Source organism: Diabrotica virgifera, chromosome 9 (genome assembly GCF_917563875.1).
Source record: "Diabrotica virgifera virgifera chromosome 9, PGI_DIABVI_V3a".
NCBI lineage: Eukaryota > Metazoa > Arthropoda > Insecta > Coleoptera > Chrysomelidae > Diabrotica > Diabrotica virgifera.
Window position 1 is genome coordinate 203860478 of NC_065451.1, and position 26062 is coordinate 203886539.

Here is a 26062-nt window from a genome sequence, read left to right on the forward strand (position 1 = left end):
TAGTTCCTAGATCTGTTGTCTCTTTATTCTATCGTAGGCCAGCTTAAAGTCGAAGGACATATACTGCTGTTTTATGTTCGTAATAGTTAGTCTGGATTTCTTTTAGCGCTAATAATTGGTCGGTCGTCGACCTATTGTTTCTAAATCCAGCCTGATATTCGTCTAATATCTTTTCCGTATATTAATTTATCATTTTTCTTTTGATTTGTGTCAAGATTTTGTAAACCACTTCTAACGTCATGCGTCTATAGGTTTCACGTCTCATTTTGCCACCTTTTTTGTGTATGTCATGAGTCAATGAGTCACTATCTTGGCATTCTTTCTTTTTCTCATGTTTTTATCAGATTATGTATCTCTTTATGTAGCCTTTTCTCCCATGCTTTTATCATTATCATCATTAATTGACTGACTTCCGATATCTGGAAAGGAACTGGAGGATTTCAACAAAAACAACCGTTTAAATATTTATAAAAATGTACTTTATTACATATAATATATTATTCTGAGCATTATTTAAAAACCACATACTTACATAAATATACATATTTGCAAGTTTTTAATTTCAATAAATTCTCAAAGTATTTTTCAAAGCAATTTTTAGCCCAAAATCAAATGAATTTAATATTAATTAATACGCCAATGTAAGGTATATCCAAAAAAATATAAGAAGACTTTCTGTATTGTTCATTAATATAATACAATAATATAATAGAATACTGATTTTTTAAGTTAGCTTTTGTTTATACCACATTCTTTTTTACTTTTAGAGCCGTCTGTAAAGCTATTTTATACTATTCCTGCTAAGGACAGTACATATTATTAAATTTGAAATTCCTGCAACGTACCTGAGCTCCTAGAATTCCAATTGCTACATTGCGTCATTAATTTGAGCTTCTACTAAACCTTATAGGGCGCAAGATGTGGACCTTTTTATAGCATCCAGTACTAGCCACAGAAACATGAGCCCCACGTTGGGCACCATATTACTAGGGCAATTACTAAACGCTATAAAAAGCTTCAATCTTGTCGCAAGCTCCATACTTTCGTTCATCAATGCTTCAATAGTGCCCAGATATGTTGTGAGCTCAATTCTTTAGTGCTTTAAAGATATGGACATCTTTATAACATCCAGTATTTTCCACAGGAACAGCCTGTGGTTATTCTACGTTAGTCTATCGGCACACTACACGGTGTAGCTCGGACGGTTTCAGAAACTGGAAGAAAGATACATTTATTGAAGTTTCCTTTTTCTTCCATGATCTAGTTTTAAATATTGTATCTTGAAAATTTTCATTCTCTTTTCATTCCCAATATATAATTAACGAAAGGCCACTTTGTCCAACCCACTTACCTGTACTTCTCGGGCAAACCACAAGAAAAAATTAGCTAAAATCGGAGCAGAAGAAAATACTTTGAGAATTCGCTGAACAAACAAAATTAATTGCGTCAAAATAAACACATGAACGTGACTAAGGAAGACAACTAACGTTATAAACAACGTTAAATAATTACATGAATATAATACATAATTATTGCAATAAAAATGGGATAAAGATAAATGATTACTCTCTTAAATAAACGTATATACTGAATGAAAATGATTGTATACAAAGGGATATTAATTTAAAAATTAATTAAAAAGGACTGAGTTAGGATCCTCGTTGTCCATCTGTTTGATGTGCCTGAGGACATCTTTTTTGGTTATTACTCCTAGTAAGCGCCTGAAAAAAAGATAAAAATACTTCAATAAAAAAGCTAAACGATTTTCAATGCGTAATCTAGTTGAATTAATCGAACACTTTGTTGCCAAAAGTGTAAAAATATAAATGAATTCTAACAAAAGTATGTTAATGTTGTTCTGAAGCTATTTTCTTGTGGCATTTTTATAAGCAAGTATATTCAAATGGGAAATAAGCCACAATTTTACCTAAAAATGATTTTATTAACGTTTCGACGCCCAAGTCGGGTGTCGTTGTCAAAATACAAAATAATATTAAATAAACAAAAATGTTTATTTTATTTTAAATGTAAACCCAAATACTTGCGATGTCGGGATAGTATCACGAGGTTTTTCCTGGTTTTCCCTCGTGATTTACTATGGAATCTCTAACGCGAGAATTTCAGTACCACCGTTGCATTTGGTTGTCTTTTTAAAGACAGATCACATGCTATGATTTTTTGTGGCGGCTATTCTTGAGTTGGGATTGATTTCATGTAATCGAATGAACTATCTTTTAGTAAAGTCGTCCCAGGAACGCAACTCATCAATATTGGCAATATCATTTTTAAAGTCGTCTACTTTAAAATGTATAATACGTGTCTGAATTGCCGATATAAATGAGTCAGATTAAATAAATTATTAGAAGAATTTTTTACTAAGCAACAACATTTTTGTTTATTTAATATTATTTTGTATTTTGACAACGACACCCGACTTGGGCGTCGAAACGTTAATAAAATCATTTTTAGGTAAAATTGTGGCTTATTTCCCATTTGAATATACTTGATTACAAAAGTATGTTGTTTAGTTAGCTGTGATTTTCTGCCAATAATGCAGTATAAAGTTTTCGCAGTGTATCCCAGCTCCCAGCTAATTCATCTTAATAAATATACGCGTTTTAAGATATTTGCTACTGTCTCGAGTGCTATCATTGGCAGTTTTGCAAGTAAAGCATAGAGGTATATATTAACATAGAGTGAGCCTAACCTAAGCGCTTCCTAACAAGATCTCTTCGACTGGTTTGCGGTATCTCTTTCTAGCACATTGTATCGAGAAACTAAGATGACATTAAGTGTGAGTATAGGCACGGAAGAGGAGAACTACTGTCGCGGCTTTACTATGCGTAAGAGTGAAACAGCACTGAGCCAAATAAAAAAAGATAGTGTCGTCACTTCGCTCTGAATGACACTCCGTCTATCATTATTTAAGTCTATGGTATATACATTGTAAATTATGATTCAGGAGTGCTCCTTGCGGCATTTAACGTGTCTTGGTTTGTTTATTTCTACTGCATCTTGATTGTAAATTTAGTAAAGTAACTAAAACAAAAAACACTTTTGGAAAAAAAATTTGGTGGTCTAATAAGTAACTTCCGTTACGGATTGGAGCATTCAGATCTCACAAAAAACGTTAGTTCTAGAAAGTTTAGAACTTTTTTAGCCTTTTTTTGACTAACATTTAGTACATCCTTTCACGGTTTTTGCTGTAAATTTTAAAGAACCGCTTGGATTGACATGAAATTTGGCATACGCATAGCTAACAAGTCAAAAAAAAAGTGATATGGTGCCGATGTGTGCTTTTGCCCTAGGGGTGAGTTTCACCCCATCTCGGGTGTGAAAAATATATATCCAAGATAAGTCCCGAAATGGATAAACTGACTAATTTTAAGCAACTTTTGTTCTATAGAGTTTTTTACCAAATCAATACTTTTCGAGTTATTTGCAAGTGAATATGTTCATTTTTCAACAAAATAACCACGTTTTTAGACAGTTTTTCGCAAATGAACTCAAAACGTAGCCATTTTGTCGAAAAAAATATTCTTACCAAAACTATAGCCTTTAAAAAAGTGAAAAAAAAAAGGTGTATATATTAGGTCTCTACACCTAGCAAAAGCAGAGTTATAGCTCATGAAAAATAGGTTCATATTCGAAAAATTCCAAATAGAATAATTCAATGTGAAACATCCAAATAATGAAGCATTCTTGGGGAAAACACATTACAACTTTTTTAAAGTGTTTAAAAAAAGCTTTATTTCTGTTTTGATAAAAAAAATTTCTAGCATCAAATGTAACCAAGTTACGCTCAAAATAAATTTGGTACCTTTTGTTTTGGCAAAAAAATCAGGAAGATCACCCCCCAATTAGCAACTTAAATGAAATTAATCGTTACCGCTTCAAAAGTTACTTTACTTATGTTATTTATGTTGTGTTTATATGATCTGTAAGTTTCATCGATTCAAAGTGCTTATTTTTGAAAAAATTTAGTTTTAAAGTAAAATTTTTAAAAATTCTAATTTTGAAAAATGCTTTTTTTAAAAATATCTTAAAAATTGTTAGAGATACCAAAAATCTTAAACAATAAAAAAAGTCGGCTTTACTTTTCTGAATATTTTGTATTTTTTTGTTTTTCTGTAAGACAAAAATTGGTTAAGGTTCGGTGTTTCTAAATTTGCATACACTCGTGATAAGTGACTCGTTCAAGCCCTTTTAACTACAGCTCTTTCAAAAATAAGAACTTTAAATCGATGAAACTTATGAAACAGATCATAATATGACCAATACAACGCGAGTAAAAAACTTGAAGTGGTAACAATTAAGTTCATTTAAAATGCTAATTAGGGGGTGATTTTCACGATTTTTTACCAAAAAAAGGGACCAACTTTATTTTGAGCGTAACTTGTTTACTTTTGATGCTAAAAGTTTTTCTAAAAAAACAAAAATAAGCACTTTTTAAACACTTTAAAAAAGTTAAAATGAGTTTTACCCAAAAAAGTGCTTCGTTTTTTGGTTATGGCACGTTAAAATATTCGATTTGGAATTTGACGAATATAAACCTATTTTTCATTAGCTATAACTCTGCTTCTACTAGGTATAGTGACCTAATATATACACCATGTTTTTCACTTTTTTACGTGCTATATTTTTGATTAGAATTTTTTTCTACCAAATAGGTACTTACTTTTTGAGTTATTTGCGAAAAACCGTCTGAAAACGTGGTTATTTTGAAAAAAAATTAACATATTCACTCGCAAATAACTCGAAAAGAATTAACTTGGTGAAAAAACTTTATAGAACAAAAGTTGCTTAGAATTAGTAATTTTATCGATTTCCGGACATATTTCGAACATATATTTTTCACCCCCAGAAGGGGGTGAAAGTCACCCCTAGGGCAAAAGCACACATCGGCACAATATCACTTTTTTTCTTTGACTTGTTAGCTATGTGTATGCCAAATTTCATGTCAATCCAAGCGGTTCTTTAAAATTTAGAGGTTTTGCAATATTTTACCTTTAAAGAACGTACTAATTTCAAATTTTAGCCCGATACGACCATTAGTTTATTTTGGACAGGGGCATAAAGTTGGCGTATTTAAAAAAATTACGTATATGGAGAAAAATGCGGAACAGTGGCCATACCAGTAGGTATGAGAGAATATATCACATTCACTAAATTTCCAGATGACCTAGTCATTTTTACACAAGCCAGGGAGGACATTAGTGGAGGAAATGAAGCTGAAAAAATGGCAAAACCTCGCAATTTTTTCGTCCAGCATCGATTTGTACAAAAATTTGGGATTAGGCTCATTTCACCCTCTAGTTCATTTTCTATATAGAGCCGTTGTACGCTTTTGGTTTTTTAAGGGTAAAAACTACCCCTAATTGTAAAAAAATATAAAATAACATTTTAAACTTTAATATTGTCAACATTTGGTTCTTATTAGCTACATAATGATTGTTTTATGCTTTAAGATATACAATCATAATATTTCAACCCTTAAAACCACCCTTGTTGGAGCTATATATAAAAAATTTAATTATCGTAAAATAATAATTTCGGCTTGCATCGATTTACATAAAAATTTGGGATTAGGATCATCTCACCCTGTACTTCATATTCTATATCATGCTTAAGGGCGTTGATTATTTTTAGGGTTGTAAACTACCCCTTATTGTCAAAAATTATATAAAAACATTGTAAACTTTAATATGCGTAAAATTGGTTAAATAATGATTGTTTTATACTTTAGGATATAATATCATAATATTTCAACCCTGAAAAAAGTAGAATTAAAGAATTACAAAAACATTTATTTACATAAAAATACGAATTTACAAATATGTGCAAATACAAATACAAATAGATTTTTAGTCATCTTCCAGTATACGAACCGGTTCTGTGGTATTATACATACATTGAAAAATATCCATAAGCGGACTATCCGAATTTTTCGAAAAAAAAATTCGTTTTATAAACATAGCTCCTTCATTTTTGGCGATAAAAAGTTTATTCAAGAATGACTTTGTAGGATTTTTGAAGAGTTATAAGACTTTGTAAACTAAATTCCCTAAGATCCCTTAGTTTTTAATTAGGGCGGGTTTAAAGGGCTCGAATAAGGGGGTGTTTGCTCGTAAATAGAGGTTTTAAACAGCTATATCTCGCTAACTGTTCACTGTGATGAAAATCTATGCACAAGGGAATTTTAGTTATTAAAAAATCTACAATTTAGTTCTCTATCATTTTTTTTGTATCTCCAGTATTTTCGGAGACATTTTGAAGTAAAAGGTGAAAAATGGGAAATTCCAAAAAAATTATTTTTCCCAAATGGGAAAAGATATGAGAACATCAGAGAAGTTTAGAACCCAAAATTTCAGTTACTTAATTACCTCTTTAAGTCATAGACTTTCTGCATATGAATCCATTCATTCCAATTTTGGATTTTTACATCATTTGGGAAAATTGGAAAACTTAACTCTCAATGAAATTGAAGCTCACTCACCAACATTATCATCAACTTACCAACATTTATAGCAATGATTTAGATGAAAACTTATGTGTCCATCTGGTACAGTTTGTAATTCTTCAATTCATTTAAAGAGGGAATCAGCTCATCAGATATAAGCAAAGAACTTCAAATGTACCAACTGCTAAAAGAAAAGATGAATGATACTTTTCCAAATGTTGAGGTGACACTTTGTTTATATTTAGTTGTGATGCTTACTAACTGCAGTGGTTAGAGATCATTCTCAAAATTTAAGTTAATTAAAAATCGACTTCCGTCTATGATGAGCCAAGAGTGTTTGAATCATCTCTCTACAATGAGCGTTGGCCACAATGTCTTAATGCAACTAGATACTAGATATGTCCCACATAATCAAGAAATTTTCAATTAAAATATCTCAAAAAGTTCCCGGACTTTAAAACAGTACATCTTACTATCACTTTTAATATTTAACTGTAACAAGTTACAGCTCTTGTACTTTTTATTATTTAAAATTATATTTATAAAAGTATATCAACATTTTTTTAATGGTAGGAGGTAGGGCCCCACACCAATTTTGCCCAGGGGCCCCCACTGCCTTAAATAAGGCTCTGATGCGCACTGCGCTACCGAGGCAGTTAAAGGATAATTTATTTGTAATGTTTGTATTTTGAAACCGGCTTCCGTTGTGGAAGATTTTATAGTTAATTTTAAAGCTTATAAAATTAACTATTTTAAATAATAACATAATAGAAAGCAAAAAAACAACAATGACTAGGAAAAGGATTTATATGGCCCATAACTAACACGGGAAGAATTTGTTTATGTGTATTAGAACAACCAAACAAACAAAATGTAAACAACTGGGAACCAAAAAAATGTGATACTGGACTGCATACAAATCGTCACATTATGAATGCAAATAAAGTATGACGTGAGGTGAATTAATGTATTTTATAGATAAACAAATAAAGGAAACATACTACAGATAAACAATAAAAGTAAGGTGCTTGTTTTGTTATTTATAGTATTCCAAACTAATTTCGAATTACACACAACTACCTACGCATAAAGCTAATGAATGAAGATTACCAGATTCGAAAATAAAAAAACTATCACCTGATTACTAAATAAGTGAGACAAATTCGGAAGAAAATATAAACACTTCAAATATTTCTGAAGAAACCCTCTGAATATATTTAGATATCTGACAGATCACTTTAAATGACATTTAGATTAACTTTAACACATTTTACCAGATTAGGGCATCAATCCGTTGAAAATTTGTTACTACAGTAGACTCCCTCTATAACGAGAACTGAAATGGCGTACTAATTACCTTGTTATAAGCGGACCTCGTTATATCAGACAACAATAATATTGTGCATACCACCACTACTGAAATGTTTTTATGCCTCTTACATAGTTTATTAGGTGTCGATAGTCGACAATGGTTCAACAATGAAACTTGACCATCGCAAATTGTAAATTTCCTACAATATTCAATATCGGTCGATAGATAAATAGGAAGGAAGAAGTTTATTACAGGCGGTGGAATTTATTAAAGCACTGTCCTCGCTAAGCACACAGATGTTGGGCATTCCTGTATACAGCAGTTGGGGTATTTATTTATAGCCATCACCACGCCAAAAATAGGTAAAGAAATATATTCTTCGATTTCATTTTTCCTCGTTATAACCAAATATGCCTCGATATAGAGGTACTATAGTTTAATAGGAATTTCATGGGACATCTAGTGTACCTCGTTATAAGCAAAACCTCGTAATACCCGTGTTCGTTATATAGAGAGTCTACTGTATCAGCTGATATACAGTAGAATCTAAGCCGAACCTCGATAAGTTGAAAGATTAGTGTCAGCCAATAGGGGTGCATAACACCGTGATTATGGCAAGCTCTGGTGAACAACTCCAATTACTACTAATAGTGCAGTCACTGAAGGTGGATATGAGCTATTACCTCCGATTTTGTTGAACCTCCATCGATTTGCATGAAAATTGGTGAGTGGTTAGAGGATGTCTCAAGTAACAAAGGTTCTTTCCATTGTTCCAAAGACATGGTTCCAACTTGCGCTTTTACCCTGGGGGGTGGATGCCACACCTTCTCGGGGGGTGAAAATAATTTTTTTTAAAATAACTTCACATTTCGCTAGGGGGACAAATTCTAAGCAAAATTTGTTATATAAAGTTATTAAAATAAATCAAAACTTTTTGAGTTATTTAAGATCAAAGGTTTTATTTTTCGTGAGAAAAATGCATGTTTTTAATCGATTTTTGATAACTCACAAACTATAAGTTTTAACAAAAAAGTTATTATTACCAAAATTGAAGCTAATAAAAAATTAATTAAACTCCTTACTAGAAAAACCTTTTAGTGTTAACTAAAAGTGAGATATAGGTAATTGAATGTATATTTTTTTCAGCGAGTACCCAAATCATAGCATTCAAGCTTAAATAACGGGAAAATTGTGCATTTTGTAACATAAACTTATGAAATAATTGTCAAATTACTTACAAATATCTATCAACTGAGTCCCCGAACAAGTTGATTGCATTAAAATTATTTTTCAAAATTTATCTTTTAAAAATTTTTCCAAAAAATGTTATTGTGTTTTTTTAAACAACTCCGTTAATTTTTAAGATGTCAGGTTCACCTGAAAACCATTTGAAAGTTAATTCCAAGGGCTATTAAACCATGTTGAATTTAATCTTAAAAACCCTTTACTTTTTTTAAAATAAAAGATTAAATGGCCAGGGTTACATGATTCTCGCAGCAAAATTTAAACTTTAAAACGTTTCTATCTCGGTTATTTTTTACCCTACAGAAATAGTAAAACTGGTAAAACATTCAATACAGAAAAAACTAAAATTTGGTTATATACCATTTTTACGTATATTGAGTATTTTTGGAGTTATTATCAAAAGAAAATGAAAATTACGATAATTTTAAAAATTCTGATTTTTTTAAATTATACCTTTTTTCTAAACCGGTCAAAATTGTTGAAATCATTACCTATACTGATATAAAGAAATTATAGTAAGGATTACTATAAATTTTAATTTTTGTGGAAATGGCGTATGTTTTATTTGTCACTTTTTCCAAAAAAAATTCAAAATGGTTCTCTTATTTTCATCATAACTTGCGTAATTTTAATGCTATTAACTTCTTCTGGAGCTGATTTGATAGGTATTCCGAAGTACTTTGACAAGTGTTTAGCAAGTATATTTTATAAAATGCATAGTTTTCCCGTTATATAAGATTGAATACTTAGATTTGAGTACTCGTCGAAAAAAATATACATTAAATTACCCATAACTCACTTTGAATTAACATTGGTTTAGTTCTTCAAGTGAGGAGTGTATTAAATTTTTTTATTATCTTAAATTTTGGTAATAATAACTTTTTTGTAAAAGCTTATAGTTTTTGAGTTATACGGGAAAATCAGCTTTAAAACATGAATTTTTTTACGAAAAAATAAAATCTTTGATCTTTTATAACTCAAAAAGTATTGATTTATATTAATAACTTGATATAAGAAATTTTACTTATAATTTGTCCCTCTATCGATTAGTGGTATCATTTTTAACAAAATAATTTTCACCCCGGGACGGGGTGGCAGCCACCCCCAGGGTAAAAGCGCAAGTTGACATCATGTCACCTTTGTTCCTTGAGGTATCCTCTAACTACTAACCAATTTTCATGAAAATCGATGAAGGTTCAACGAAATCGGAGGTGAAAACCTTCAGTTACTGCACTACAAACCAAACACAGTTTCTGTGAAAAATATGGATTAAAAATGAATACAAATAAAACCAAATGCATGATAACTAAGAAAACAAACACACAAACAAGCATACATTTGGGAAATGTACCGATAGAACGTTGACAAATACAAATAACAGAAATAAGAACCAGAATAGAAATAGCAAGAAATGCGTTTGCAAAAATGAAAACAGTTCTCTGCAACTCTGCAACAATGATCTTAGATTAGAACTGAGAGTAAGAGCTTTGAGATGCTACGTGTTTTTGATACCTTGAAAGCTGAACATTGAAACAATAACACATAAATAAGCTACAGTCATTTGAAATGTGGTGTTACAGAAGGATGCTTAGAATAGCATGGACCCAAAAGAAAACGAACACGGAAGTATTGCGAGAAATGGGCAAAAAATATGAAATAATAAACACGATCAAAATAAGAAACTTGCAATATCTGGGACAAGTAATGAGGGAACAGCAATATTAACCTTTAACTACCCGCGCATCAAGTTATAACATAACTACACGCGTGGCGTACTTTATACGCCACAAGAAAATACACTTAAAAACAGCGGATTTGTTTTTTTTTAAAGTTCACTTAGTTGTTTGTTATAAACCTTATTCGGCATCAGTGAATACTTACTTTCTTACCGAGTTCCTTCTCAGTAAGCCAATTGGGATTTATAACAGGAATCATGGAATAAGTGGATTTCATGATAAATAAAATTACTAATAAACATTTTTTTGAAATGTGCTTTTTTACAGAAGAAAAAGTATTGTTTATAAAGAAAAATATATTTTGTGTCATAGTGACTAAAAAACAATTGAAATATGTACTTATATTACTACTTATATTAATATAATCGTGGCCTATATTGTCCACCACCGGAAACAACAAATAATAAACTGTAAATTACGATCTTCCCAGAACGCCAATTATAACGAAACTAAAACCAAATTGTAAAGCACATTCCAGTGATAGGTTAGAGCAGTGATACTCAAACTGCGGCCCGCGGGCCGCATGCGGCCCTCTAGCGTTTTTATGCGGCCCGAGGCTAACTAAAGGGCCCTGTAAACGATCAAATTATTTGTTAAATTTCACGTGTTTTTCAAATTATTTGATAGTGTACCGATGTGTTTGAGGCGTATTTGTGCGTGAGGCAGACAATTCAATGGCTTTAATTTTGAAATTTTATTGAAATTCTTAAGAACTCTGATTAAAAAGCAGACATTATTAGCTTTTAATAATAAATTATTAAAGTTAGTGAACAAATACCTATTTGAAAAATAATCAATACTTATTTACTACATTGCAACGACTCATTTAGTAATCACAAGAAAAATTCAGGTCCAGATTAACAACAAAAATTTAAAATAATTGTGAGTTTGAAACAACACCCTGAATACAGGGTGATTAATTAAGAATATCCAATCTTTGAGATGTATATTCTAGACCTCAAAATATTAAGATTTAACCCAAATCATTTAAATAAAATGTGGCTCGTTACTGTGTTACATGGTGTTTTATTTAAAAATTTAATAACTATTTTTACTCAGGGCTTTAAAACTATTTGACATATCCTTGTCATACTTGGCAGAAAATATAGGTACTGTACATCCTAGTAAATTATGATAAATAAACTTTTCTGGCTACTACCAGAGGCGTACGATAGGGGAAAGTGAATGGTTGATCCTTCCCTAATTCTACGCCACTGTCGAAATTGCTATTTTAGCACAATATTTCGATTTTCCAATAATTTCTATGTAAGTAATATACTCTTCATTCGTAACGTTAAAGTCATTAGTTTTCGAGATATTTGAAGTTGAAAATGAAACGGCATAGCTATTTTGATTAATGTATTGTGCTCCTTCATTTTTAACTTTAAATATCTGGATGAAGAGTATATTATTTGCATAGAAAGTATTGGAGAATCGAAAAATTGAAATAAAATAGTAATTCCGCCAGTGGCGTAGAATGTGGGAAGGGTCAACCATTCACTTTCCCCTGTCGTACGCCTCTGGTACTAGCCAGAAAGTTTTATTTAACATATTTTAGTAGGTTGTACAGTATCTACACTATCTGCCAAGTATGATAAGGATATGTCAAATACTTTTAAAATACTGGATACAAATAGTTAATATTTATGTAATAGGGATGTTTGATTTAAAAATTTAAAAATTATTTGTACCCAGTACTTTAAAAGTATTTGAAATTGACGTATCATACTTGCCAAAAAGTGTAGGTACTGCACACCTTACTAATTTATATTAAATAAACGTTTCTGGCTATTACCAGAGGCGTACAGGGGAAAATGAATGGTTTCAACAATTTTGTTTTGAAAGTTTGAGTATCGACTTCTTAAAGTTCTTAGAGTTCTTAAAAATTCTTACATAATTTCAAAATTAAAGTCAATAAATTTTCTGCACAAAAAATAGAAGCGCACCATTAAAATTAGTTTTTTGTGCTCTTTTCAAATGTATAAACGGGTTTTGAAAATTCCAATACATAGGATGTTGTTTCAAGGTCACAATGAATTTATAATTATGTTTAATCCGCGCCTGGCTTTTTCTTGTGATTAGTAGTTGGGTGGTTTGAGTTCTAAATGTGACATATGTGTACCAAATCTCAAAAAATATTTGAGCTGTTCTAAAGTTATAGGTCCAGAAAAAATGGGCAAAATCCGTAAAACAACCTTTAACTCGGTTATAAAAATCGGTGGGGCAATAAATTCAGTATGTCTAGAACCGCCTCATTGACCTCTATTCACCATTTAAGTATTTCCGTTTCCCAATGAAACACACTGTATACTACTTCACCTTGATTGCGGCCCGCAAGCTGTTGCAATGCCTACTTTGTGGCCCAGAAAAGAAAAAGGTTGAGTATCGCTGGGTTAGAGAGATAAACAAGGTCAAAAATTAAATTTTTAAATATATTTGAAGTAGAATTCTTATATTGGGCGTACAAAATACGCCAGGGCGTCTAGTTAAAGGTTAAATGCTAAGACTGGTAATACAGGGAAAGATAAGAGGAAGAAGGAGTATAGGAAGAAGGAGACTGTCATGGTTGAAGAATTTAAGAGAGCAGTTCTATAGAACTCTTCAGAGCAGCAGTAGATGGAGTAAAGATAGTGATGATGATATCCAACCTCCGATTGGAAGACTTTACTTAAAGAAGAAGAATGGGGGAACAAGTGCTTCGTATGATCCGTGCTAGATGATGGGTTAGAAAAAAAAATTAACGTGAGAGAGAAAAACTAATTATATTATTGAAACCAGCATGCCTGAAAACGTATAAAACAGTTCAAAAATCAAACTGACCCGATTTTTTTCCCAATTCAAACAACAGTATCTCCTGTTATGTATAAGTATTAAAGGTCATTTGATTTAATATAAAATAAATTACTGAGTATATTGTTTACTAGAAAACGGTAAAACTCTAAGAATCTTCTTGAATTTATATACTTATAAAAAAAAACAAATTTATCATCTATTATCACTATCACATTGAACATTGAAGAATCTTATTGACTTATTCCAAACAGCAAAATAAAAAACAAACTTATCACAATCACAGAAAGATAACCCACATATATTATATAATAAGAGTCAGCCTTGGAACCGGCATTTGGTGAAGATGTCAAATGTCAATTTTTAATTCGCATATTATTTAAAATTTATGTATATTGATAAGACTAAGAGATAGGCACATAAAGGACAAAATATTTATTGTCTGGTTCGAGGTTTATCTGGTGAACTGTCGAGAAACGGTCACACCAGAAAAACTGTTTTTATTTTCATATTTAACGGTATTTTAAATGATAATAGCATTCGTATTTTGTATTCAGATCGTGATAAGAAATTGGACTTATAGACGAGGAAAAAAAGCATTACACCTCTAACTTTGTTAAAGTAAGAAGGAGCGTTATTAAACCTTTTGGATTTGACTGGGGAGAGCTTCAGGAAAATTCTTGAACACTTGGCATGAGGCACAAATTAAAATTGCATTGTTATAGGCGGAAAATGTCGAGTATTATGAAAATTCGTTATGAAATTAGTTGAAATTTATTATCTCGGGGTTTTTGAGGTTGCTGAACACGAATATTACATAGAAGATTCTGTACGAGGTACCTGGTGCCTGGTATCTACGTCGTCTCCTGGAGTTTTATGAAAATTTGTTATGAAATTAGTTGACATTTATTATAAAAATGAAAATAAATAAATGAAAATTTATTATCTCTGGGGTTTTCAGGTCCCTGAACACGAATATTGCATCGAAGATGCTTTACGACGTTATCTACGTCGTCTCCTGAGGTTTTATGAAAATTCGACGGTGAGTAACAGTAACAAGTTTTTTTATTGTGCAAATAAATGTATTAAATGCATTTATAAAAACAAAAACTCATATATATTTTTTTCAATCATCTCTCTTTTCTGCTACCTCGTCGTCCTTGTCTCTTATGTATCTTCATTCGATGTACATATACAGGGTGGTGAATCGTAAAACGGGCCATAGGAAACTCAATGTAAAATTCTAAACTGTTGAATTCCTGCTTCCCTAATTATTTTACATCAAAAGTCATGAGAACTTATTTGTATAGGATTGAAATATGTATTAAAAACAAAAGTTACAATTGTTCTACGATTTAAACACATTCCAAAATTTTGAAAAATATAATGTATTTACCGCAGTAGGTATGTGTGGGCATGTTAGGCCACAGTTACTATTTAACTGACAGTGCGCACACTATTGACTGAAGAAAATATCTGTATTATTAATACTTTCTCCTTAACTGAGGGTATCTTATCAACTCTATTGTATTTTAAACAATGAATGATAAAAGAAATAAAACACTGACAGTTTAAATTGTTTCTAATGTCTTTTAATGTAAAATAATTAGGGAAGCAGGAATTCAACAGTTTAGAATTTTATATTGAGTTTCCTATGGTCCGTTTTCCAATTCACCACCCGGTAGTTGATTGTTCGTGCAATTGTATCCCGTACAATTCTTGCACGCAATGCTGCAATTCATGCCTTGCTTCCTGCATCCACAAGAGTTTCCGTAGTCTCTCTTGCAGCCGCAGAAATATTTATGAGGCTGGGTGGACCATGTGGCGGCGTCATTTTTATGGGAACTAAAATTTGATTTTTTGGTTCCCACCTCCAGTCTTCAGTAACCTTAAAAACCCCAGAATAACAAGTTTCAAAAATTTTTATTACGAATTTCCTTAAAATTCCCGGGGGTATCTCATACAACATCGTCTATAAAATATTCGTATTCTCCTCCTAAGTGCCTTCTCTACTGAGGTTGGCGATCAATATGGTAAATTTCTCTCTGTTCTGGGTTTGATGGATTAAGTCATTTCCTGTTGTGTGGGTCCAATCTCTGATGTTTCAGAGCCAGGATTTTTTTTCTTCCTATACCCCTTTTACCTTCGATTTTGCCTTCTAATATTACCTGGAGCTGCTCAAAAGCAGAGCTGCTTCGTGTTCAGCGGCCCAAAAAATCCCAAAGAATGAAAATTTAATTCATTTTCATTATTATTGTCTGAGTTGTGATTTTTTATTTTTTGAACACTTTGAGATGCACTTTGGAAAATGCCTTTTCCGCCTACAACAATGCAATTTTCATTTGTCCCTCGTGCCAAGTGTTCAAGAGTTTTCCTGAAGCTCTCCCGAATCGAATGCAAAAGGTTTCCTAACTTTAATAAAAAAATATGAAAAAAAAATTTTTAAAAACGCTTTTCTTTAGTTACGAGTGACTAAAATTAAAAATATTATAAAAAAAATCAACTAAAAAGCAAAAAATAGAAAAAAAAATTAAAAAAATCTAACACATTCGTCAAAGAAAAGCGTGGCGCGTCTTCATCGAATAAACGGTTTTCGTCTCACGGTTTTCGCCCCACGCTTTTCTTTAACAAAAGTGTGATTTTTTAAAAAAAAAATTTTTCTATTTTTTGCTTTTTAGTTGATTTTTTTATAATATTTTTAATTTTAGTCACTCATAACTAAAAAAAAAGCGTTTTTTTAAAAAAATTTTTTCATATTTTTTTATTTTTTACTTTTTAGTTTTACACTTTTCAAACATTAAAATATATCGTCATGTTTATTAAAATATGTATAAAACATAATATGATGTACAAACATGAAAAGTAGTATAAATCGGCAAAAACTTTATTGATTTATAAAGCATAACGTAAACAATTAACGTAAAAAGTGAAATTATGTATAGTTTATATAATTAGCTACAAACTGTCAAAGTTTCAAGTTTCTTCATTGTAAAAAACAAGGGAATTTAAGCATTTTCCGTTAAAATCGTTTTTTTATTTAAACAATTAATAAACAAAAAAATTTTTATTGACTATTCGTGTATTGTTCCCGCGAATGCATGTCTGCAAATTTTAGTCATTCGCATTGAAGAAAAGGCAGTCAAATTAACGTCCAAAGATTTGACCCAAACGATTGAACTAAAGAAAAGCGTTTAATTAATTAATACAACAAAACGAATTCTAATGTTAATTGTAGCACAAAACGTCTCTGGTTTTTCTAAGACTACGATAAAAACACGAATTTGTTGAATTCGAGTTTTGGTTGAAGTTTTGTTTCGTATCGTATTGAAATTTGACACCAATAAACGCCGATTTATGTATAAACAAATATATGAGCGTTCAAAATTTGAAACTTTATTGTTTATTTATGAAGCATAACGTAAACAATTAACGTAAAAAGTGAAATTATGTATAGTTCATATCATTAGCTACAATCCGTAAAAGTTTCAAGTTTCTACATTGTAAAAAACAAGAGAATTTAAGCATTTTCCATTAAAATAGTTTTTTTTATTTAAACAATTAATAAACATAAAAAAAAATTATTGACTATTCGTGTATTGTTTCTGCGAATGCATATGTCTGCAAATTTTCATTCATTTGCATTGAAGAAAAGTCAGTCAAATTAACCTCTAAAGATTAGATGTAAACTATTGAAGTAAAGAAAGGCGTTTAAAAAAGTTAGGGGCTTAGGCGATTTTAGTGATTTATTTCCTCGCCTATTATTAAAAGAAGGCTATAGTTGTGACATTAAAGGCGATATACTGGTATTTCTTAACTAAAATATAAGTAATATAAATATACAAGATTGTTCACGACGAGTTTACGTGACAGTGTGCGCGTAAAGTATTGTTACGTTTTTATTTATTTATTAACTCTATTTTAATTGAAAACACCTACTTTATTAAGCGTTATATTTAACTTATTTACAAACACTTATTATTTATTTTATTTACTATTTACAACAATTTATAACACAAACTAAAACATAATATAATCTGTAATACAATTATTACAATTTATATTTGACATTTGTAATACGCGACATTCACATAGCGACAGCGTAAAGCCCGATCAATTAAATTTAAATATATTCTTCGACCCCATGGTACAATAAATTTCCCAGGTATGGCACGTAATGTTGCAAAATCGGTCGCTTTCGCGCATGACGTAGTAAAGATCCTTCTTCACGCAATATTTGAATTACTCTGGGCTAATTAGCAAAATACAAGGAAAAGTTATTTAGCAGCAAGTTTATTGCTGGAATCGAATCTTATGATTCTATAAATTAATAATATAGGTATGCAAAGTCCCCAGATAGTGTGCTACTTTTTTTATAAACAAAATGGCGCCCGAAAATCGTGTTTCTTTCAATTTTTGCTCTATAACTCCCAAAGATTATCACTTTACACCAAAAACACCCAAATAAAAATTCACCGCAATTAAATTCTGCATAAAGACGTGTTTTTTCCGATTTACTTCGACGAAAATTGTCCCCGGAAAATGCGGGTTTTTCCAACAAAATCTTTAATTTTCAAGTAAAATTTTAGATAAGTAATTGTTTATCAATAATTAAATAACTTGGTAAAAGCTCTTTTCGTATAGATTATAATTCCAGAAGCAGATGGAAATTGAATGAACAGTTTAGCAACAATTGAATTGTCAATTAAAAATTTACGGTCGCTATAATAACCACAATAATTATGATACATAAGAATAACTATGATTTTTGTATAAAAAGACACTGTACCTATCGAATGTACTTTACAGAATTGAAATTGGACTATTTAAGCGGCCTCTGGAATATTTTAAAATTATAAAAAAATTTCTTGGCTTATAAACAAATAGAATATCTCGGGAAATATTTAATTAAATTAAATCATGAAAAAGGTATTGGAAAAACAGCGGCAGGACGCTTCTTTTAAAAGAAAAAACGTTTAATTGTGATGAGTGATTCCTGAGATACAACCGGTCAAAGTTGACCGGCATTTACGGCAAAGATATAAACAATAGGATCATAATTTTTAAACCATCACCTTTTTATTTTTGTCCTCTTTGTCCATTTTTTGTCATCTTTATTAAAAAATTACGGTCGCTATAATAACCACAATAATTATGATACATAAGAATAACTATGATTTTTGTATAAAAAAGACACTGTACCTATCTAATGTACTTTACAGAATTGAAATTGGACTATTTAAGCGGCCTCTGGAATATTTTAAAATTATAAACAATTTCTTGGCTTATAAACAAATAGAATATCTCGGGAAACATTAAATTAAATTAAATCATGAAAACGGTATTGGAAAAACAGCGGCAGGACGCTTCTTTTAAAAGAAAAAACGTTTAATTGTGATGAGTGGTTCCTGAGATACAACCGGTCAAAGTTGACCGGCATTTACGGCAAAGATATAAACAATAGGATCATAATTTTCGAACCATCACCTTTTTATTTTTGTCTTCTTTCTCCACACCAATTTTCATATCTTGAAAATACTCATAGCATATATTATTATAATAAAAACTATCGATATTACGAGTGAAAAATGCCAAAAATAGGAAAATTCCAATCAAAAATTAGGTTGGAGAAAATGTAATCTCAAAGTTCAAAATCGGTATACGTTAAAAAAATGCATTTTCTAGGCTTCCCATGGAGCAATTTTCTTCATTCTTTTTTTGTTCCCAAGTAACTCGAGTAGAGCCATCTAACAACGCATTATTAAATGTCAAACTTGCTTTTGTTTTGTTATAATATATTTATTTATTTAGAACAAAAGAAAACTACATATTTTTTCCAGTTGTACACTTTTTTTAGATAAACTTACTACAAGTGTACCTTTTAACGTTAAAAGCACAAATATTCTCATTTGAAAGCTGTATAGTTATTTAAACAGTCTTTATTTAAACAAATTATAAATTTTTGTTATAATAAATAAATTAATTTATTATAACAAAACAAAAGCAACTTTGACATTTAATAATGCGTTAGTTAGATGGCTCTACTCGAGTTACTTGGGAACAAAAAAAGAATGAAGAAAATTGCTCCATGGGAAGCCGAGAAAATGCATTTTTTTAACGTATACCGATTTTGAACTTGGAGATTACATTTTCTCCAACCTAATTTTTGATTGGAATTTTGCTATTTTTGGAAATTTTCACTCGTAATATCGATAGTTTTTATTATAATAATATATGTTATGAGTATTTTAAAGATATGAAAATTGATGTGGAGAAAGAGGACCGAAATAAAAAGATGATGGTTCAAAAATTATGATCCTATTGTTTATATCTTTGCCGTAAATGCCGGTCAACTTTGACCGGTTGTATCTCGGGAACCACTCATATTAAACGTTTTTTCTTATAAAAGAAGCGTCCTGCCGCTTTTTTCCAATACCGTTTTCGTGATTTACTTTAATTTATTATTTCCCGAGATATTCTATTTGTTTATAAGCCAAAAAATTGTTTATAATTTTAAAATATTCCTGAGGCCGCTTAAATAGTCCAATTTCAATTCTGTAAAGTACTTTAGATAGGTACAGTGTATGTTTATACAAAAATCATAGTTATTCTTATGTATTATCATTCAGACCTGCCTGTCTGTACATCTCTAGCAATTACATTTAATTTAGATAGATCAGTACGAATCTGACTTTGTCCGCTTGCCGAAGACGCTTATCGCATTTTCCCCAAATAAAACCGGCTAAAACTAATTTTATAGTTCTAGGAAGTTCATAAAATTGCAAAAATAATGATAACCTTTTAATCAGTTTATAAAAACTTTTTCGTTATGAATTACCTATTTAATTTGACCACAAATTCCCATTCTCTAATCAAAAAACTGCTTATCGTTCTTTCTAATTAATATACACGTAGTAGATTATGTCCAATATGTCATTTATTTTAAATACATATTATCCAAACATACAATTTGACCTTCTAACGGGCGCGCCCTTCAATATCACTTGAACGGGCGCTTGTTATTTTAAATCTTAATGTGTTTTTTTTTTCAATTAATGTTGATAAAGTAGTGTAAAGATTATATAAAAGTTATATTTTACGGTATTTTAAACTAATATTTTTATTTTTATTTTTGTTTACAAAAAAACCAAACAACATTTCAAAAATATAATATTTTATAATAATCCGACCTGAACTAATAATATGGTGGCCAATATAATCTTTTAAATTGAATCTGATCAAGTTAAGTATTCACTAGACTAGGCTACCGACATGAAAATGGCTAAGCTATAAGAAAGTTATGATTTATCAATATCCATAAAAATCAGGTTACTACGATGTTATATTTTTCAGAGCAGCAGTGCGCAAAGTACAGATTGCCATGATGGTCGTTAACATACGGGACGGGTAGACGCTACAGCAGAAGAAGAAGCACCATGAGGACGTACGTTATCGTGCATTAGCACGAATCTGTCATATCCAATGCGGCTGGCAAACAGAAAAACATGATATATTAGAATGTTTTTAATGTACTATTGTGTATCAATTTGGCAATCAAAGATAGAATAAAATTTTTTTTTTAATATAACGGGGGCACATAAATTTGATACACCCTGTATATTGATTTGTAAATATTCATTAGAAGTTAGCTTTCACGTAGTAGGTTTCTCCTTAATGAGTTTTTCCATGAAGAATTAAAGACATTTGTAAATAAGTAAAGTGAAAGGAACATTTATTTAGGATTATAATTTAAAAAGATTGTTTTGTTATTACGGGAAAGGTAAAACCACAGGTAACTGTAATTATTAGTGTTTAGAAAATTAAAGGTATAGAGATTTGGAATTTTAATTTTAAGGATTGTTTGAAAGTATGGCTGGGTTTTTCGAATGGAAAAGAGAAATGTTTCTGATTGGCTTGGCAATTTGGAAGGGGGAAAGAGAGGTTGGAATGTTGAGACAGTTTGGAAAAGAAAGATTATTGTGTTACCGGCATCCGAGAAGAGCAGTCAAAAGTTTTCGTGAGTAGTTCAGAAGCAAGTACTAGTGGTTGTATTGATAGTGAGAGTAGCTGAAAAGTGGAACGAGAGACAAATCAAATCGAGAAGAAATACCTCTTTGATTCTGTAAAAAAAAAGGAGAGAGTTTTGGAGTTTATTGAACGAGTACTGGCAAAAAGAGGCCTGGCTTGTGTTTTGGAGAAATAGTTGCTGGTATCCTGCTGGATTGTTTGTTGAGAACGGAGAGGGCTTTGATTGGTAGCCTAACATAATCAACAAGGAGGAGCTGTTTGGGTCAAGAGGAGACATCATTGTGTGTGAATCAAAAAGGTCAGTCAATAACCTATGTGATAGATTTTCTTTATAATCAGAAGTTAATTTTTTTTACGTAAAAGCATATGAATTTAAGATTCCAACATTTCAAAAACTTAATAGGAAGTATAAGTAATTTTGCGAATACCAAATTTTGTTTGTTTAGCTTTTTTTATTAATAGTATCAAGAACAAAGCGATAAATATTTGTTTGAATTAATTTAATTTATATGGTAAACGTTTCTTTTGGACAGTTATGTCCACAGGATTTAATTGATAAATTTACAGAGCATTGCTTTTGATAATAAAGGTATTTGTATGTGTTTATTTATGGTATTTCTATTTATTTCCTTTTCCTATTTTATCCCGATAAGGATCAACTAAGAGATACTGAAGCCACGAGAGAGGATAAGTATAACCTAAGAGAATTTAATTAAATTTTTTATGACAAAAGGCACCCTGAGATTTTTTCTTAATATTTTTTATGTATGATTTGCGACCATTAAATAATTAATCAAATAAATACTAATTAATATAAAAGTAATAGAAAGCAGATCATAACAGTACATATCAGCTGTCATTCACCCAATCACATACAGAAGTTTGGTATGACATTTTCAAGAAATACCGCTTATAACAAATTGCCTTTTTTCATAAAATAACGAATAGTGTTGCACCTATTAGCTACCTGTCAATGATCCCGAGGTTCCAAAATGCCCGAACGAAGCACCTGCTTACCGGTTGTGTCCCCTCCAATCGCCCCGAAATTCTACATGTTTCGAGAATAGACGCGAACCTGGTTTTGATGCCACCTTGTCTAAGTGTATTCAGTTCTATTTATTCCAGACGATGTCATGATACGCCGCGAGCACGCACCGATAGCTAGAATCGTGGGAGTTCCACCAGCCGCGCAGCACGATACCCCACTCATTTTCACTTCTCCGAAACAGCCCAGGCAGAGAGATACTTAAGGAGGCCACCGAACGGACATTCTCCAGTCTTGAAGCGACAGCTCTGGGCTCCAATATCAGCCAAGCGAAGTTAGCGAGGCAGGCCGACCTGAGTAGCGAAGTGCACCGTAATGACGTGATTCGCAAACTGAGACAGGCCGACTTGAGCAGCGAGGAGCACCGTTTTAAAGTGATTCGCAGGCTCATAATTAAACGGTAGCAGTGAAGTGAACGAGCTCCCGATAAATTATTAATATTTTTATCGCGTGACTGTTTTGTATCTTACATTGGAGTGAAGTGTAAGGATATTTCGTTCTGTTATTAATTTTGTTTTTCTTTTGCAGACATCTATCCAGGGGGACTTCTCTGCAACGGGGCAATATACAGAATTATATTTTATTTTTATTTTAATCTGTACATAATTACCTTAAATATATTTATTTTGTTTTTAACCTGTGTTTTACCGAGTCTGTCGTCTTGAAAGAGCTACCCGTTACAAAGAGGTCTAGAGAATTGGAGAACACAGATCCAGAGTGTATATGTTACATATGTTCAAGTTGATTCTCAGTTAGAGTTGACTTTTCCTAGTTCGAGTCAACTCCAACTGAAACGAGCAGTAAAAGTTGATTTGAAAAATTTAAATCAACTTTTACTAGTTGAAGTTAACTCTTCCTAACTCTTGTTAGTAAAAGTAGATTATACAATTTATACGAGTATAATCTTGATGAGTGTGCGTCTCTTTGTTTTGACCGTTTCAACTACTTATTAGTCCAGGCTATAACGTCGCCCACGTTAGGTAAATTATTCTGATTCGATTTTTTTGCACAAACTTACTCAAACAAATACATCCTTATAACAAATACACAGTGTCAGGCGGTACCGCGGTCGAAAAATTGTTTTACCAATTTTTGTTAACCAAATTCACACAAATAATTCTTATCTACTCTACCTCATATTATGTATAAATTTTTATTGTGTGAAAATTGTAAATATAGATAGCAGTACATGAAGAGTTTAAATTGTGCCTGAAGTAATAATGCATTTTAAATGGGATTTACTTTTTCGCACTGATTTTTAGCACACTTTCATATAATCAAATATCCTTAACTTTCGCCTTGTCATGGTGATGACATGTGAGCAATAAATTACAAAAAAAGTTTTGACAGTTTTGTGGTTTGACAGAAGTTTGAATTTTTAAATGTCAAAGTTCTAAAAAATTGTAAAATAGGAATGTATTCCAGTGACGAAGAGTTGCAGTTTTTTTTAGTTGTTTTTTGGTAGATAAAATATTGTATAAAACTGTGCGTGAAGTACTTTTTGCGCACTTAGGCGATGTATAGCTCTCGGGCCGCTCGTGCTCTAAACATCGCGTGCGTGCGCAAAAAGCATACTTTACGAACTGTTTTATAAATAACTAAGTATTTCACTCCGGACAAATTTTTTTAGATTATTTTGGTCATTCGGAGCAAAAAAGGTCTCTTGTGAGTTTTCTCTAAAATTGATAGTTTTCGAGTTATACGCGATTTAAAATTTGAAAAATGCGAAATGACCATTTTTAAGGCTTAATAACTCGATTAAAAACTATTATTATGAAAGTCAGAAAGTCACCTAATCAAAGTTTAAAGCCCCCCTACAAGATCCTGAAGAAATTTTTGTCATTATTTTATTACTAAGCTGTTATTTTTAATTATCAACAATGAGCGCTAAAAGCGTATTGAGGCGGCCGTCAATGTGAGTGCGAGTAAGATCCTCCATTCCGGCCGTCCAATGGTGCATCTCAGTCGCACTCACATTGGCAGCCGCCTCAATACGCTCCTAGCGCTCATTGTTAATAATTAAAAATAACAGCTTAGTAATACAATAATGACAAATATTTCTTCAGTACCTTCTAGGGGGGTCGTTAAAATTTGATTTGGTGACTTTCTGACTTTCATAATAATAATTTTTAACTGAGTTATTAAGCCTTGAAAATGCTCATTTTCGCATTTTTCAAATTTTAAATCGCGTATAACTCGAAAACAATAAATTTTACAGAAAAATCACAAAAGTCCTCTTTTGCTCCGAATGACTCAAATTAATGATGTAAAAAAATGTCCGAAGTGATTTTTTTTGTGAATTTGTTAAAAAAATTGTTTAAACAATTTTTCGATTACGGTACCACCTGACACCCTGTGGATTCGTTATAAGGACCTCTTTTTGAGTAAGTTTGTGCAAAAAAAATCGAACTGGAATAATTTACCTAACGGGGACGACGATACAGCCTGGACTATAAATATCACGATTTGAACATAATATACAGTAACATTTAATTTCTAGAATCGGTTGTTTGTGTGAATCAACTTTTACTAAATGGCATTGGGAAGAGTATACTTTAACTAATTGGAGTCTACTTTTACTAGTAAATGTTGAATAAAAATCTTCATTTTATATTTATAATCAACATAAAATCCTTTATAAAAGGTATATTTGTTAAAATCCCTATACAGGGCTACATCAAAGACATAACTAGTTTTCGATCGGTTGACCGATCATCATCAGTGTAATCTTAGAATCTACATGCTAACCACCAAAGTAAAAATATTTGGGTATAAACCCTTTATAATCGATCTGTCAGAGGAACATATGAAGAAGATGTGATTTATAACATGGATGTATAAAATATCCAATGTTATACGCCCGAGGTAGCAATTAGCTCAATCTGACAAGTTCACATCATGGCTGTATGGAAGCAAGTCTACAACCATGATGTGAACTTGTCAGATTGAGCTCATTGGTACCTGGGGCGTATAACATTGGATATTTTATACATCCATGTTATAAATCACATCTTCTTATGTTCCTATGACGGATCAATTATAAAGGGTTTATACCCAAATATTTTTACTTTGGTGGTTAGCATGTAGATTCTAAGATTACACTGATGATGATCGGTCAACCGATCGAAAACTAGTTCTGTCTTTGATGTAGCTCTGTATAGGGATTTTAACAAATATACCTTTTATAAAGGATTTTATGTTTTTGTAATGGTATACAGCGAACTACAGGAAATTTTTCCTCGTGGATTAATAATCAACTTTTACTAAAACCAGCCGTTTGAGTCGACTCGAACTAGGAAAAGTCAACTCCAACTGGATAATCAACTTGAACTGTAACATATATAAAAAGAATATGTTTTAAGTGTAAATAGTAAACTAAAAATAAATGTAAATAAATTAAAATAAAAACTAAAGAAACTAAGTGTTAACATTTCAATTTGAAAAAACTG

General features: G+C 31.3%; 1 protein-coding gene across 3 annotated transcripts in view; it reads right to left on the reverse strand.

The window, feature by feature from the left end:
- Positions 1 to 456: 456 nt before the first annotated feature.
- LOC114329801 (H(+)/Cl(-) exchange transporter 5) overlaps positions 457 to 26062 on the reverse strand; it is a 100447-nt gene continuing 74841 nt past the window's right edge. For all 3 annotated transcript variants that reach the window (XM_050662455.1, XM_050662456.1, XM_050662454.1), the window contains one exon: positions 457 to 1721. In XM_050662455.1, the coding sequence (XP_050518412.1) occupies positions 1631 to 1721 (91 nt within the window). In that variant the 3' untranslated portion in view covers positions 457 to 1630. The remainder of the gene's footprint in view (positions 1722 to 26062) is intronic.